Source organism: Mastacembelus armatus, chromosome 24 (assembly GCF_900324485.2).
Source record: "Mastacembelus armatus chromosome 24, fMasArm1.2, whole genome shotgun sequence".
Taxonomy (NCBI): domain Eukaryota; kingdom Metazoa; phylum Chordata; class Actinopteri; order Synbranchiformes; family Mastacembelidae; genus Mastacembelus; species Mastacembelus armatus.
The window spans coordinates 11240148-11253202 of record NC_046656.1 but is presented as its reverse complement, the minus strand read 5'-3'; the positions used below and the strand labels follow the sequence as shown (position 1 = coordinate 11253202).

General features: G+C 41.5%; 1 protein-coding gene across 1 annotated transcript; it reads right to left on the bottom strand.

Annotated features, from left to right (window-relative positions):
- Positions 1-952: 952 nt before the first annotated feature.
- Positions 953-11825, bottom strand: rnf217 (ring finger protein 217). The gene is made up of 7 exons (XM_026318987.1): positions 10760-11825; positions 7306-7524; positions 6944-7108; positions 5935-6032; positions 5715-5818; positions 4608-4679; positions 953-3964 (listed from the first exon to the last, which is right to left on the bottom strand). Exons 1-7 carry the CDS (start codon positions 11711-11713, stop codon positions 3885-3887), a joined length of 1692 nt encoding a protein of 563 aa, XP_026174772.1. The 5' UTR covers positions 11714-11825; the 3' UTR covers positions 953-3884.
- Between the last annotated feature and the right edge of the window lie 1230 nt (positions 11826-13055).

Genomic DNA, 13055 nt, shown 5'->3' with positions numbered 1-13055 from the left:
TGGAAACAAAGAAGTACAGTAATTGAAACTTTTCTTTACACTGATGAAAACAAAGTGGTGTATACACATTAAAACGTTGCTGTTTTTCTAATAAACCTGAATGTATAGACAGGGAAAGGCAGTTACTAATGTTGTAGATTATACATCAAGTACTGCAAACTTAATGTCAACAGGCCTCCTGAGCTGGAATCAACTAATGTATAACAAGACATCTGATTTATTGAAAACGGCACATCTTTCTGGCACAGTCGCCTTCTTTACTGAGCATGTTCTCCCACACCAGCCTTTTGACAATCATCTCATGTTGGAAGCAGGGTTCCTGCTTCTCTGTTTTAATCTACAGAGTTTAAAATAAAGTGACAGTTTAACTTGTGCAAAAGTACAAGGGCATTTGGGTTGTAGCTGACTGTAGATTGTGGTACCTGTAAAACTTTGGAAGTCTGGTTTAATCTTTAGCTATTCAAAACAGTTTTAGCAGAAAAAACACACTGTAAATTGCAGGTCTGACTGTGTTTTGAGGCAACAGTAATTCTATACATTTTTATTATTAGCAGCCCGGGTGATATTATGCTTTTCTTTAGCTGTTTTCCTAAGCTACGACATCCCATTTACCATGGCCTGCATTTGTAATTTTTGGAGTCACATAGGGGACTTGAACCACAGGTTGGCAAACCCTGATAATAATGCCTGTACAGTAACGCCAATATCACTGGGAATGCAACAAAACAGGGCTATCAGCAAAAGGAAAAAACTACTGGATGGAACAACGCTCATGTCACTAATGAATTATATAGAGCAACATTTTCAAACTTTACCCAACCAGTTGTTTAGTGTGATACATGTAGATGATCAGGTCATACATAAGAATACAACAGTAATGGCATTTCCACATGGCGTTTTTACATTGCATCATTGCCAGAATCACCAAGCAGCATTATTATTCAAAAAAAAAAAAAAAAAAAAAAAAAAAAAGATAAATAGTAATTTTGTGGTAAGCAAACCATTAGACTAATCGCTTGAGTGAGGGTACAGTGTACACTTCAGGTCATGATTTTGGTAATAAGTTAAGTTCTCTGTGCTGAAGACAAACATCATCCACACCCTCAGTCAGTCATATGTCAAACGAAACAATGCAGAAATTTAACATGTAAGTGTTGCACTAGCTTAGCAGTACAATCCAACATGTATGCACATATTGCAAGGGGACAATTAAGTAGACAGCTTTGATATTTCTGTTTGGCGCATAACTTACACATTCAATTTCCCAGTGCTGACTCTCTAAACCACATTTACAGTCTCTGATTTAACCCCTGACCTCCATACAGTGTTCACAGCTCAGTCAGGCTGGGAAACACAGACAGTGTTTGCAACACTGATATGTTTTGATGTGTTTTGACACTACAGTGTTTCTACCTCCTGGAAATAAAATATTGTTCAGCAGCTCTGGACAAAGGTACCAGGAAGTATTTTAAATCCACAGTGATGTTCAGAGATTTCTGTGGCACAGCTCGTGTAGAACGAGGGCTCTGAGTCGAGCAAACAGAAAACAGGCTCCCTGAGAGTGCATTCAAACCCAGATTCATGCCCTCTTAGGACTGTTAAAATCAGTGTGTAACAATACATTTAGTGTCCTTTGGGAACCTTGTACGTACAGTTTCACTGTACTCAACAGTAAATTTTTATTAACTTTTAGATATAGAAAATGTTTCAAATCCCTGGAATAAAGCCAAGGTCACATCACTGCAAACTGTCCAAGCATGAACATTAACCCTTCTTCTTCTCCATCCCATAAATCCTGCATTTGGTGAAGATTCAGTGATGAAATGTGGAAATGTGCTGTAATGCTTATTCCATTGGGAACCAGTACAGACAGCAGACTGCAGGGCCCCCCCCCCCCAAGCTTTTTATCATTGTATCACCCTCACATCAACATCTCTCATGTACAGATATCTTGTGCTTATTCTTTCTGTTTTCCTTGAGTCTCTCTATTGAAGCATCTTCGTGAACCTCCACAATATATTGTGTTATTTTTACATATAAGAATCTCAAAAGCATCAGGTTTGAATGTTTTTGTGGCTTTTGTATCAGATCTGCTAGCCTCCCCACATCAACGGGCTACAACTCCACCTCAGAGGACAGGATGGGAAAAGGATGTTAGAAAAGTTGGAAGAACAAAGGAAGAACCTGGCAACAAACTGAAGGAATGACAGCAGGAGAGGAGAGGACAGAGGGATAAGTGAAGGACAGTGAGCTGGCTGCTGACCGGTGGCGACCTTTAAAGCTCTTGAAAATCTCCTGTTCCCTGGCAGCTTTCCACATATGCTTTCTTCTGCGCCAGTGTGCATGAGTCAAGAGGGTGTGTGTATGTTTAAAAACACTGTATCATAACACTTTCCAGACACACGTCCACTTTTCACTACAAAAAGTCTTTCAAAGCAATTCTTAAAAAACCTAATCACTTGGAATTGACAATCAAATTGAATCTACCACATACTCAGTGCACAGCAATATAAGGACCACCTCTAAAAAAAAACATCACCCAGACCACCCAGACCTCAGCAAAAGGCAGATCCTAAAAAAAAACTGTCTGTCCTGTCACATTCAATGCTTTTTTTTGTTGTTTGTTTTTTGTTTTTGATGATGTGGATGTTGCCATAGAGTATGAGGGCACAGTAGAGAAGAGCTGCCAAACAGAGAGGGTGTGTACGTGAGCCACTATCCAGCCAGTCATGAGGGGGAGGGGGTTGTGGATGAGAGGAAGACAGAAAGAGCAGTTGATGAAAAACCACAACAGAAAATAAAGGAGGAGGTGTGCAATAATTCCACTGGTGTTTCCAGCATGTCATTTAGGGGTCAGTGTGCTCGATGTGTGTTTGACAAAAGCCACTACTGGGGTGGGGACATACAACTGGACTTTAAAGCAAGACGTTGCAGAGACAGAGCCAGTGTTAATATCACCCTTCAGTCCCTCCAAGTTTGGTCCTTTTGGGTTATTTGCCACATTGTGTCAGTGACTCAAACTGTAACGGACATTTTCAACATTTGATAAAAACTCAGCTTCCAACAGAGAAGATGAACAAAGTCAATGTCCAGCTTTTGCAAGATCAGTAAGAACTGGTCTCTCCATCATGGCTTCTGCCAAATTCCTTTACTAAATCACTTTTCTTTGCCAATTGCAGCACAGTTTGTGCAAAAACAGAACATATTCCTCCTCATAATTCCCCACTGTACACCCGTTAGGTCCACTTATCATTTTTTAGCTTTTCCAGCAGTCAGTGTTCCTTGATGCATTTTCCTGACATCCAGCACTGTCACAACATTTAACCAGCAGGGTTTGAGAGTGCACTTTTAACATGTTCTCGCCAGTGTGAGTATAAGCCAAAGGGTATCTATGTTTTACCTGTGTTCTCCTGAAGGCTAGCTGTTGTTAAAGGTGTAGTAGCAGAACAAAAAGCTGCAACTGAGCTCTGCAGAAACTAACTGTAATGTGTCTGGGACAAGAACTGCTCAGCAAAAAAGTCCTCTCCTGAAAACAGCTGACAACTGTGAAAGTAAGTTCAGTTACTATCCATTATGTGACCAGCACTGTACAAGACAGTGGTTCCTTTAGATTTCATTTTAAGCTCGCAGGGGTTTATGTGTTTTTCAGCTTGAATGTCCAGTGTCCTGATGAGTGAATCTTCTTGCAGGAGTAGCCTCACGTGATTTAAATATTATCTAGGTGATGATGTGTAGTTCATCAAGTCTCTCTCTATATGTTCATGTACTGCAAGCGATGATTTTCTGATGTTGGTCTCAGACTTTTGCAATGACTCAGGCTGGCATATCCCGTCCCTGAGGAGATGTGGGTGTAGTCTTACAAGCTGTGTGTGCAAAGCAAACTTTCAGATCCACTGTCCAGAACCCTGAGTGCGCTGCTTCTTCCTCCTCTTACACACATAGTAGACTGGAAAAACGACCAAACCTGCAGACAAGGAAGACAAGGAGTGGGCGAGAGGTGAGGGATGATTTACAGCAAAGTAACGAAACTAACTGACTTGAAATCTTGAGTTCTCTGTTAAAGTTAACACATGTATATATGGATTTGATTATCCCATCTTATAGCACTCTGTAATCAGACTTGGCACATGTTAAATTAATCAAGCTGCACATCATTGATTCTATTGATAAAAAATGAATAGGAATCTGTCATGGCCTGTTCCCCTGCAGCAGATCATCTGTCAGACATAAGAAAGAGATTAACACTAATTACAGTTTAGCTGAGGCATCAATAGTTCACAATACTGTCTGACAGATAGCTCAGAGTGCAAGTCTTCAGTTGGATGATGTTGCTAGTAAATGTACTTCCAGAAAGTAGAAGTCAGTCACCCAGAGAGTTACAATCTGGATCATTTATTAACAGGAACAGTTTAGGTCTCTGTCACAGTAAACATGGAGATACAAGGCCATACTTGAATGAATATCACTGACAGTGCTGCTGCTTTGCTGTGTTAGAGGAAACATCTGTAATGGATGGCCAGGCCATTTAGTTATTATCTGTGCACTGCTGTCCCCAGAGCTTCACCCTGATTAATGCGCATGTGTTCTCATGTGTACAATTATGTTACCTATCACCAGTGCAAGAGCTCCAAGCACCACGACGAGCAGAATGACCACTGGAGCTATTAACAACTTAGTGGCTGTGGGGAAAAACAAAAAAGAGGGAACAATAATCATTCATAAAGAATAATAGGATAGATATTGTTTGTTGTTTGTTTTCATTTTAATGCATGGTTTTTGAAGATGTTGGGTCCGCGCATGCTTTAAATATACAGTATAAGTTCCTGAATGATGAGTGGATTTTAGCAGAATTGATAAGCTTCATCTTCAATAAGCTGTCGCATATTACATGCAAAATCTGTGCTGCTATGACAGCTAACAGCAATGACAGCTGTAATGGTTATACTTGTTAAGGAACAAATGAGCTCCCAGTTCGACAGGCACCCTGCTGATATAACTAGCTGTAGCTGTCACAGACAGCAAAGTCAAACAGATCTTTCAGACATGTACTTCCTGAAGGCTTGCTAGTGAATAAATTTGATAACTCTGTAGGATAATTATGGCTAACATAATCTGATATGTGATGCTTTCATACTTCATTATAAATCTTTCCTCAGTGGTCTCTGCAGGTACAGAGTTAGGGATGTGTTCCCTTATGCTGCTTTGCTGTCAAGAGGTTATGTCAGTCATAAACGAGAAAAAGCTCTCTGGTCTCTTAGAGTAGAATAACAAGATCATTAATGTAGCAATAAGAGATAATATGTTGCATTTTAATTGTAGTTTCATTTAAGCTTTGGTTTGTGACCATACAGCTACATTCCCATGGGCCTCAGCTATAATTTTTGTTTTGTGCTAATTAAGAAATGAACTAAGAAGCTTGTGCTGCTTGTGTAGCTGACTGGTATAATTGTCAGCTGGGAGAAAAATGGTCTCAGTGAGTATTAGACAGTTACAGTAAAGCAGGTTGCGATGACGTGCAGACATCAGAGAGAAGATTTATTTATCATCATCAATGCTTTATTGTTACATCACTCATTGACCAAATGTCACATCTTTAAAACTCTAAACCCTCCAATAAAGCAAAGAAGTGCCTAATAACAAAAGGTGCAGTAGCTGAATAAAAAGCCGATCACACACACGTGCACACACACACACACACACACAGAGCCACCTACCACACACAGACCCTCTAATTAGGCGTCTCAGGTGAGGTTTGTCAGGTAGATAGCGATACTTGCAGCCAAACACGCTGAGGTTGGATGTATGATCCCCAAAAAATCTGCCAACAAAATAATATGAAAGATGAAATCAGAGCCATACTGAAAAAAAACAAACAAACAAAGAAAAAACAAACAAGGTAGTCATCGTGAAGAAAGTTTAGACAGAAATTCTAACCTTAGGTGTCGGTAGCGTTCTCCACAGCGGTAACAGAAGTTTGTGTTACACTGCATACAGGTCATGTGGTCGCATCCTTCTGTACGCTGAATATGAATCTAAAGACAGAAAGGTGAAACCAGCTAAGCTGAAGTAATTTAACAGTTCTTAGCCAATACAGCCATTGACACAGACCTGTGTGAATTATCATGTCTACTTTCCTTAGCTCAGTTTATTGTAAAATGAGTGAAAGAAAAACTGGCACTGAAACCTTTAAGAATCTGGTTGAGCACCCATTCAGCTGTACAGAAATATGCATGCAGCGGTACACCTAATGGATCCTCACTACTTGGCTGGTGCAGCAGTGAGCAGTGTTCCCACAAACTGAGCATTAAGCTCTGCTGCACTCAGCCGCTTTTCCAGCTAAACACAGTGTGACACCAATTTGTTGGCTTTACAGTCAAACGCAGTTCTCTCACTGTGCTTCCAGAGCAGAAACCCAGAGACATGACGCAGCAGTGTGACAAACACAGATGGAAAGTGTTTTGCTGCTCTGAACATACATTTCCCATATACCGGTAATTAGCTTAATTTATGTCTTCCTTTAGTAATTTTCTGACAGTCAAATTAGATATTGTGTACACTAACTTGGTTGCAATGACTGTGAGATAAGACCAGGCTGGTTTCTGACTGTAAGAAAGATGCCAGTGAGTCTACCAGATAATGTTTTGTGTAGCAGAGACATCAACATTTTTTTTTTTTCCCAGCACGTTAACTATGCAGCTCTGGTCTGCACTAGCATCTGCATGCATTTAGTTCTCTATAGTTCCCCATGTATTATCCATCCCTCCTCTAATGTTTCTTTACCTTCATTGATTTATTCAATGATTCTGCACAGCATCAGTCAACTGCCTTTCCATTTACACATGCCCATCTTGCATTCTGGCCATTCAGCATTCCCCTGACCATGGTGCTCTACAGCAACAAACAGCATCAACACCTTGAATTCTTTACCATGCCCAGTTCTTACCTTGCACTGTGGACATTTCTGGGCGTTTCTCTGTCCGTGCTCTATGACACTTGCCCAGGTTCGTAGCAGCTTGTCTCCTTTCCTGTATTCGCGGCATTTAATGCCATTGTGCCAGGGCGCATGGCATTTAAAGCACCACACAAACTGACAATTGCTACATTGGATCTACAGTAGAGACAGAAGAGAGGAGACACTTGTTTCAGTTACATTTATTGCTTTTAAACATACAGACATAAAGAATGCATGCTGTATGTGGAATTTGGTTCATGTAATTCAATGAATGCTGCTGCAAAATGTTTTTCTTATGTTCTATTAGTCTTATGTGTGGCTGCTGGGGATTTATATTATAACTTTCAGTTTACCTTGTACTTATGCTCGGAGCGGTTCGGGTTGTGCTTCAGGGATGTGAACTGACTGCACTGGGGGCAGGGCTTGGTGCTCGAATCAAGCTGGCTCATCTCCATAAAGTACCGATATTTTGCCAAGTCCTCATTGCTCAAATGGGAAACCACCAGTCCCTCCTCCAGGTAGCCACTGCACTCTGGGATTGGACAGCTGATGGAAGGTTTGCCCACTCGCACCTGGGAAACATCACAGACTGGTGATATATCATTACACCAGAGTGAGTATAAAATAACACAGAAGTTTATATGTCAGTATGTAAAACACACACATAAGTGTTACTGCTAACGATATCAACCCAACATGAGCACTCTGGGTTTCTTTGTGGTGGCTTTCTCTGATGTAGTGGTGGGCTATGATTATGAAATCAACATATGGAATATATTCACACAGCTGATGGAAAATGTTTAATAATTTAGCAAAGATCAGAGAGAGGGAGTAGTAGTTGAGAAACAGCAGAGAGACCGGAAGTTAATGTGTATCAAGACATGTATTTTATCCAGAGCATGTGCTTGGCAGTCAGTGGACCCTATCCACACACAGATTAAACTGTGGTAACTAATTAACCTAAAATTACACACATTTACAGAGCCACGTGAGATTTTTTTTAAATAAACATTAAATTAAGTGATGTTGAAAGGTTTGTACTCTTGAGTTTAGCCTTCTTGTGGTGTGTGAATTGAAGCTAAATTGCCCTAAAATGCCCAAGACAAACCACATTTTGACACATAGATTGACATCACCAGGGCCATCATATTACAGGACACACAGATTAGAAATGATGTTCTCGCTTTCGCGTGCGCTATTTTGTAATCTATACAAATATATTCATTTACTCCAATCAATGTATGTTTTCATTTGGTAATAATAATTTAATATCAAAGAACACAATATATCTATCATTTACTTAAACATGGGTTGATTAAAGACAACTACAACATACGTCTGTCTGTTCAGAGCTCATCTAATCATACCTACGTTACAGAAAGTATCATAAGTAAGATTACACCCTAAACTTTGCCCTTCAATTCTCTCTTTCTTTTCACCATTTATCTCTTTTTCTCTTTTTTCCTCTCAGGGCACCTCTTCTTCTCTAGTTCCTTCTCTCTAGCTTACACTCCCTACACTTTCAGTTCATCAAAGTCAGTAAGACCTGCTGTACTGACACACGATAAGGCATTTTGTCACTGTGTCCCTGTGTGCATGTGAGAGTGTGTGAAAGCAGACAGAAATGTGGAGAATAATAGCATTTGCATCTTGCTGTGTTACACCCAGTATTCCCTACAGCACGTGTGCATGCACACACACACACACACACAGACCAAAAATCTATTATGCGATTATGAAAATGTATCCTCTGTAGGCACGAGAGGATTGTTGCCACAGCACTAACTCGGTGATGACCACTGCCAGACTGGTTGGACAGGTTAGGACTGCTGCCACTACCGGCTCACATGCACATGTCACCATGCATGATTTATTTAAAATGTAGATGACTTCCTTTTGTATTTTCAAAACATAAAACACAAGCTGGCATAAAGCCGTGCACACTAAAAAACAGTAATAAACATTATGCTTATGATCATGCAGTGACAATAACATGTCTATTACTAGCTGGGAGTATTTGAATCCATACTTCTGCTAAACTATGATTTGATTAAAAATATAACCACATGTTTGTGACAGGTCTAAGCCAAATAGGATTCAACATTGATGTGATACTTGTTGGTTCTGTACAACAATCAGCCTGAGTCAGTTGCAGCATATAAACACAATGTCTTTCAATTGTGAGTGCTTAAACTAGTCAGAGAAGCTGAAATTATTGAAGAAACCATCCTTTAGCTATGCTGCTATCAGCCTGGACTGCTGGGAGACCTAATGCACCGAGCACCTCTCCTCTTCTCTCCACATGCATTTCTGTGCCACTCTTTCATGTCATTAACTTTGTGCCTCCTCTCTTGTGAGTTTGTGCTTCTTCCTTTCTGGCCTCCTGCTCTCTCTGCACATTTCTGCAGGTATCCCTGGAGCCCCAAATCCACTCTGAGGGTCCTTTCTATAACGACATCCTTTGAATTCTGACTTATGGCAATTTAGGTGCTAATAAAGTATGTAATACAATAACTGAAAAAAAAATCCACCTCCAGAATACAGTTTACACAACCCTTATCTCAGCGTGCTTTTCAGAGTGTCTGCTTGGCTCTGTGTGTATATGGTTGCTCATGCTCTGCAATCAAAGCAAGATAATGTCATATATAAAGCAGACGGGCTAACTGATAAATAGTGTTTTATCAAAACAGATTCAAGAGGATTATTGCTACAGTTGCAAGGACCTGCGACTGTAAAATCTCCCTGAATTGTAAACCGTCAACAACAGGGGAAGGCCACAAAGTTAGTCAAAACTAAGATTATAAGCAAAGGATTTCTGACTGGCACCAGCTTATGAACAAGGCACTTAAAAAAAAAAAAAAAAAAAAAAAAACATCATGAAACATTTCAGCTTTGGTAGAAGGCAGCAGGTTGCAACTTGTCTTTCATTTCTGAGTCCATATTTCCATTGCAGCTACAGTGAAGATAAATGTTTCATCAATTATTCATTTTCTTGGTGTATCAGTGAAAATAGTCATCAGACTCAATGAAAAAGATCTCTGACTAGACTCTACATTTTGAATGAATATTTAAAAGAATGGGGAGAAATCGCTTGTATAAGCTGCTAAGTTTCCCCCTTCCAGCACCCCAGAATGCATTGCAGCGTTATTGTGACCTCATTTTTGCTACTTAAAAAAAAATGTCTTTGCTAAGGCACTGCTCTCCTAAAACACATTGCCAGTATATTTTTGGCTCTAAGCACAAGTCAAATGTACCGTAGGAAGCAATGCGGTACAAGCTGAAGAACACACTTGCACTTTGTTAGGCTGTATCTGGACTGATCATCCACAACAGAGCACAAGCACTGTATCTTAGGGTGGAGTCTCTAAATAGGTGAGAGAAGAAAATTCTGCTGCATGAGTCCAGTAGTAAGTATGTTATTGAAAAGCAGTCCTGCCCATGTCCCAGTTTTATTGCAGAATGTGTCAGGGACCCATATTTACACAAAAACAGATGAGATGAGGAGACCCACACGTGTTGCCGTGACATTTTAGTAATGATAACATAAAATGTTCCCTAAATAACAGTAGAAAGCCCATTCAAACCCTTTAAATCAGGGGATCAGACTTGTCCATGGTTGCCAGACTTTCTAGATAAGATGTCAAACATAACGTGTAAAAATTGTGACAGATAACATGTGTGTTATGGCTTCTGGAGGACACTCCAATCAGCTGCTGACTTGACGCCTGGTTGTGGGACAGGATCATCCCTGGACCACTCTGCTGCATCTACCCCCACCCCACTTAGCTCCCCCTCCCTCTCACCAACCTGGGAGCTGACGTACAGTTTCAGACACTCATCACACACGGCCTTTCTGCAGCAGGGCAGGGGTGCGATGGTTTTGTCCTCCAAGCACACTCGGCAACTCTGCATCCCACCCTGCACGCCGGCCTGCTCGCTGTGGAGCTGGTGGGCCATATCCGAGAACGGATCCACCAGGTCGTCCAGTGTGTACAGTAGAGGTTCGGGCCTCGAACCAGCGTCCCGCCCTGTTTCCAAACCCATGTCTGCGTCAGTTGGGACCGTTTCATCGTAGCGGTCTGTGATTTGGTCTTGTCGAAGACTGTCGCTGGCGATGCAGTAAACAGTGCAGTAGACGTGCTCTCCGGCTCTCAAGGACTCGTCTACCGTGTTGCTGTAGCTGTCATGTTTGTGATGCCACTGACCGGTAACCGGTAAATATTCAACTCCTTGCACATCCGAAGCCGTTAACTCGCTTGAGGTTGGTTCGTTTTGCGTCCCAGCTTCGCCCGTTTCTCGGTGCGACTTTTTACAGTCGCCACATTCACTTCCATGACGGTCACCGGCGTCGTTATTAGCGTTTTCTTCGTGGCTTTCATGCTCGGTGCCGCGCTGCATCCGACTGCTTGTGTTTAAACGGAGAGGGGGAGATTTTGAAACCCCGAAATTCCTCCTTAAGATCTCCACAGCACTCGTCCCCCTCCTCTCTCCGCCGTTACAGTTGTTGTTGTTGTTGCCCTCCGCATCCCTCTCCTCGTCGCTGCTCCTCTCGTCCGACTCCCTCTCTGCTCCGCCGAGAGATAACCGGGAGTTTGACCTGCTGACACGTCGGCTCAAATCTCTGGCTGACCGCTCAACTTTACCGTCCGTGAAGGAAGTTTCCGTCGGCAGGTTGTGGGACACTTTGACTCTCCCTTCCTCGAAACTGCTGATAAAACTCGGCATTGTACAGGCGTCAGCTATCGGTCGGTCATCTTCCATCCCCGGTTTCGCTCACCCCATTTAATGAGCCCCTCTCTCCCCGGGCGGACCTCTGCCTGTCTCCCTCCTTTACCCAACTCCTACTACCAAAACAAAGCAGGCAGCTCGGTGCTTCCGGGTGTCGTCGTCAGCGTGCGGGAGATCAGCGATAGGCCGATGGGATTCCTAGCGGGAGCGCGCGGCCCTGGTGTTATGTCGAGTTCTGTCTGCCGAGAACGGTGCTTCTCGTGGGAGCGCGCACACAAGGCGACATCTGTGAGACATGATGCATTTAGGTCTTGGGGTATGAAATAAGATTTGAGACAATCAGAAATGACATTGAAAATAAAGAATTGTTGTATATAACCGTTTATATTTGGATACTACACCACAATGACAATGATGTGGGCTAAATATAAAATAAATATTGACTGCTGACTGCACTTTTTGCCATAAACCATCCAGTACCTTTGTACCAGTTTAAGTACCTCTAAACACCCAGTATAACCAGTAAAATACAGGATTCTCCTTGCCAAAAATATATTACAGCTAATATGTTGCCTCTTCTTTTTTTTCTATTTTTTTTATATTGTGTCTTGACCACCATAAACAATATTACTGTCAAGGACAAAATTCATGTCAAACAACGTCAAAATCGTTCCATACACGAGTCGCTGGTTGTTACACACTCTGATACAGTAGGTGGCGATATACACATGAATACAAGGGTTTGTGACCTGCTGGTAAGAGCAGAAGAATGATGAGAAGTATAAGAAGCAGCACATGAAGAAGAAAAGGTTATTTTTAAGGTGAACTGTATCACCATTAAGGTTTTTGCAACACCCGCTGTTTTTAGAGAAAGTTCAAGACTTTTCTTTTAACAAAGTCAAAACAGACACAAGCACAAGTAAATCTTAATAACTCTGGAGGTAGGAAGACGGAAAAAGATGATTCTTACAAGACAAATGAAGAATCTTAACACAGAAAACCACATAGCCTTACATGACTCCCATCACCCACTGCAACACAAACTAGAAGTCATCAGAACTTTGCACCACAGAGCAAACAACATCCCTACCTCTCTGGAGGCCAAGAGAAAGACACACACTTGAAGACAGCCCTGACAGTGAAACATTTCAACCTAAAAACTAGAAGTCCAGTTGCCATGACTGATTCTCTAGATAATGTTAATGTTGCATTGGTGTTATTGCCAGCACCAAGCAGTTAGTCATACACAGTTCCTGCTGTCAGTGGAAAACTAAACCTGAAGCCAAAGAAAACTCATTGCACCTGTATACAGACACTCTTCTGGTCTCTTCTGTCTGCTTAAAAGTAAGTACTTTTTTCATTTTGTGATTATCGT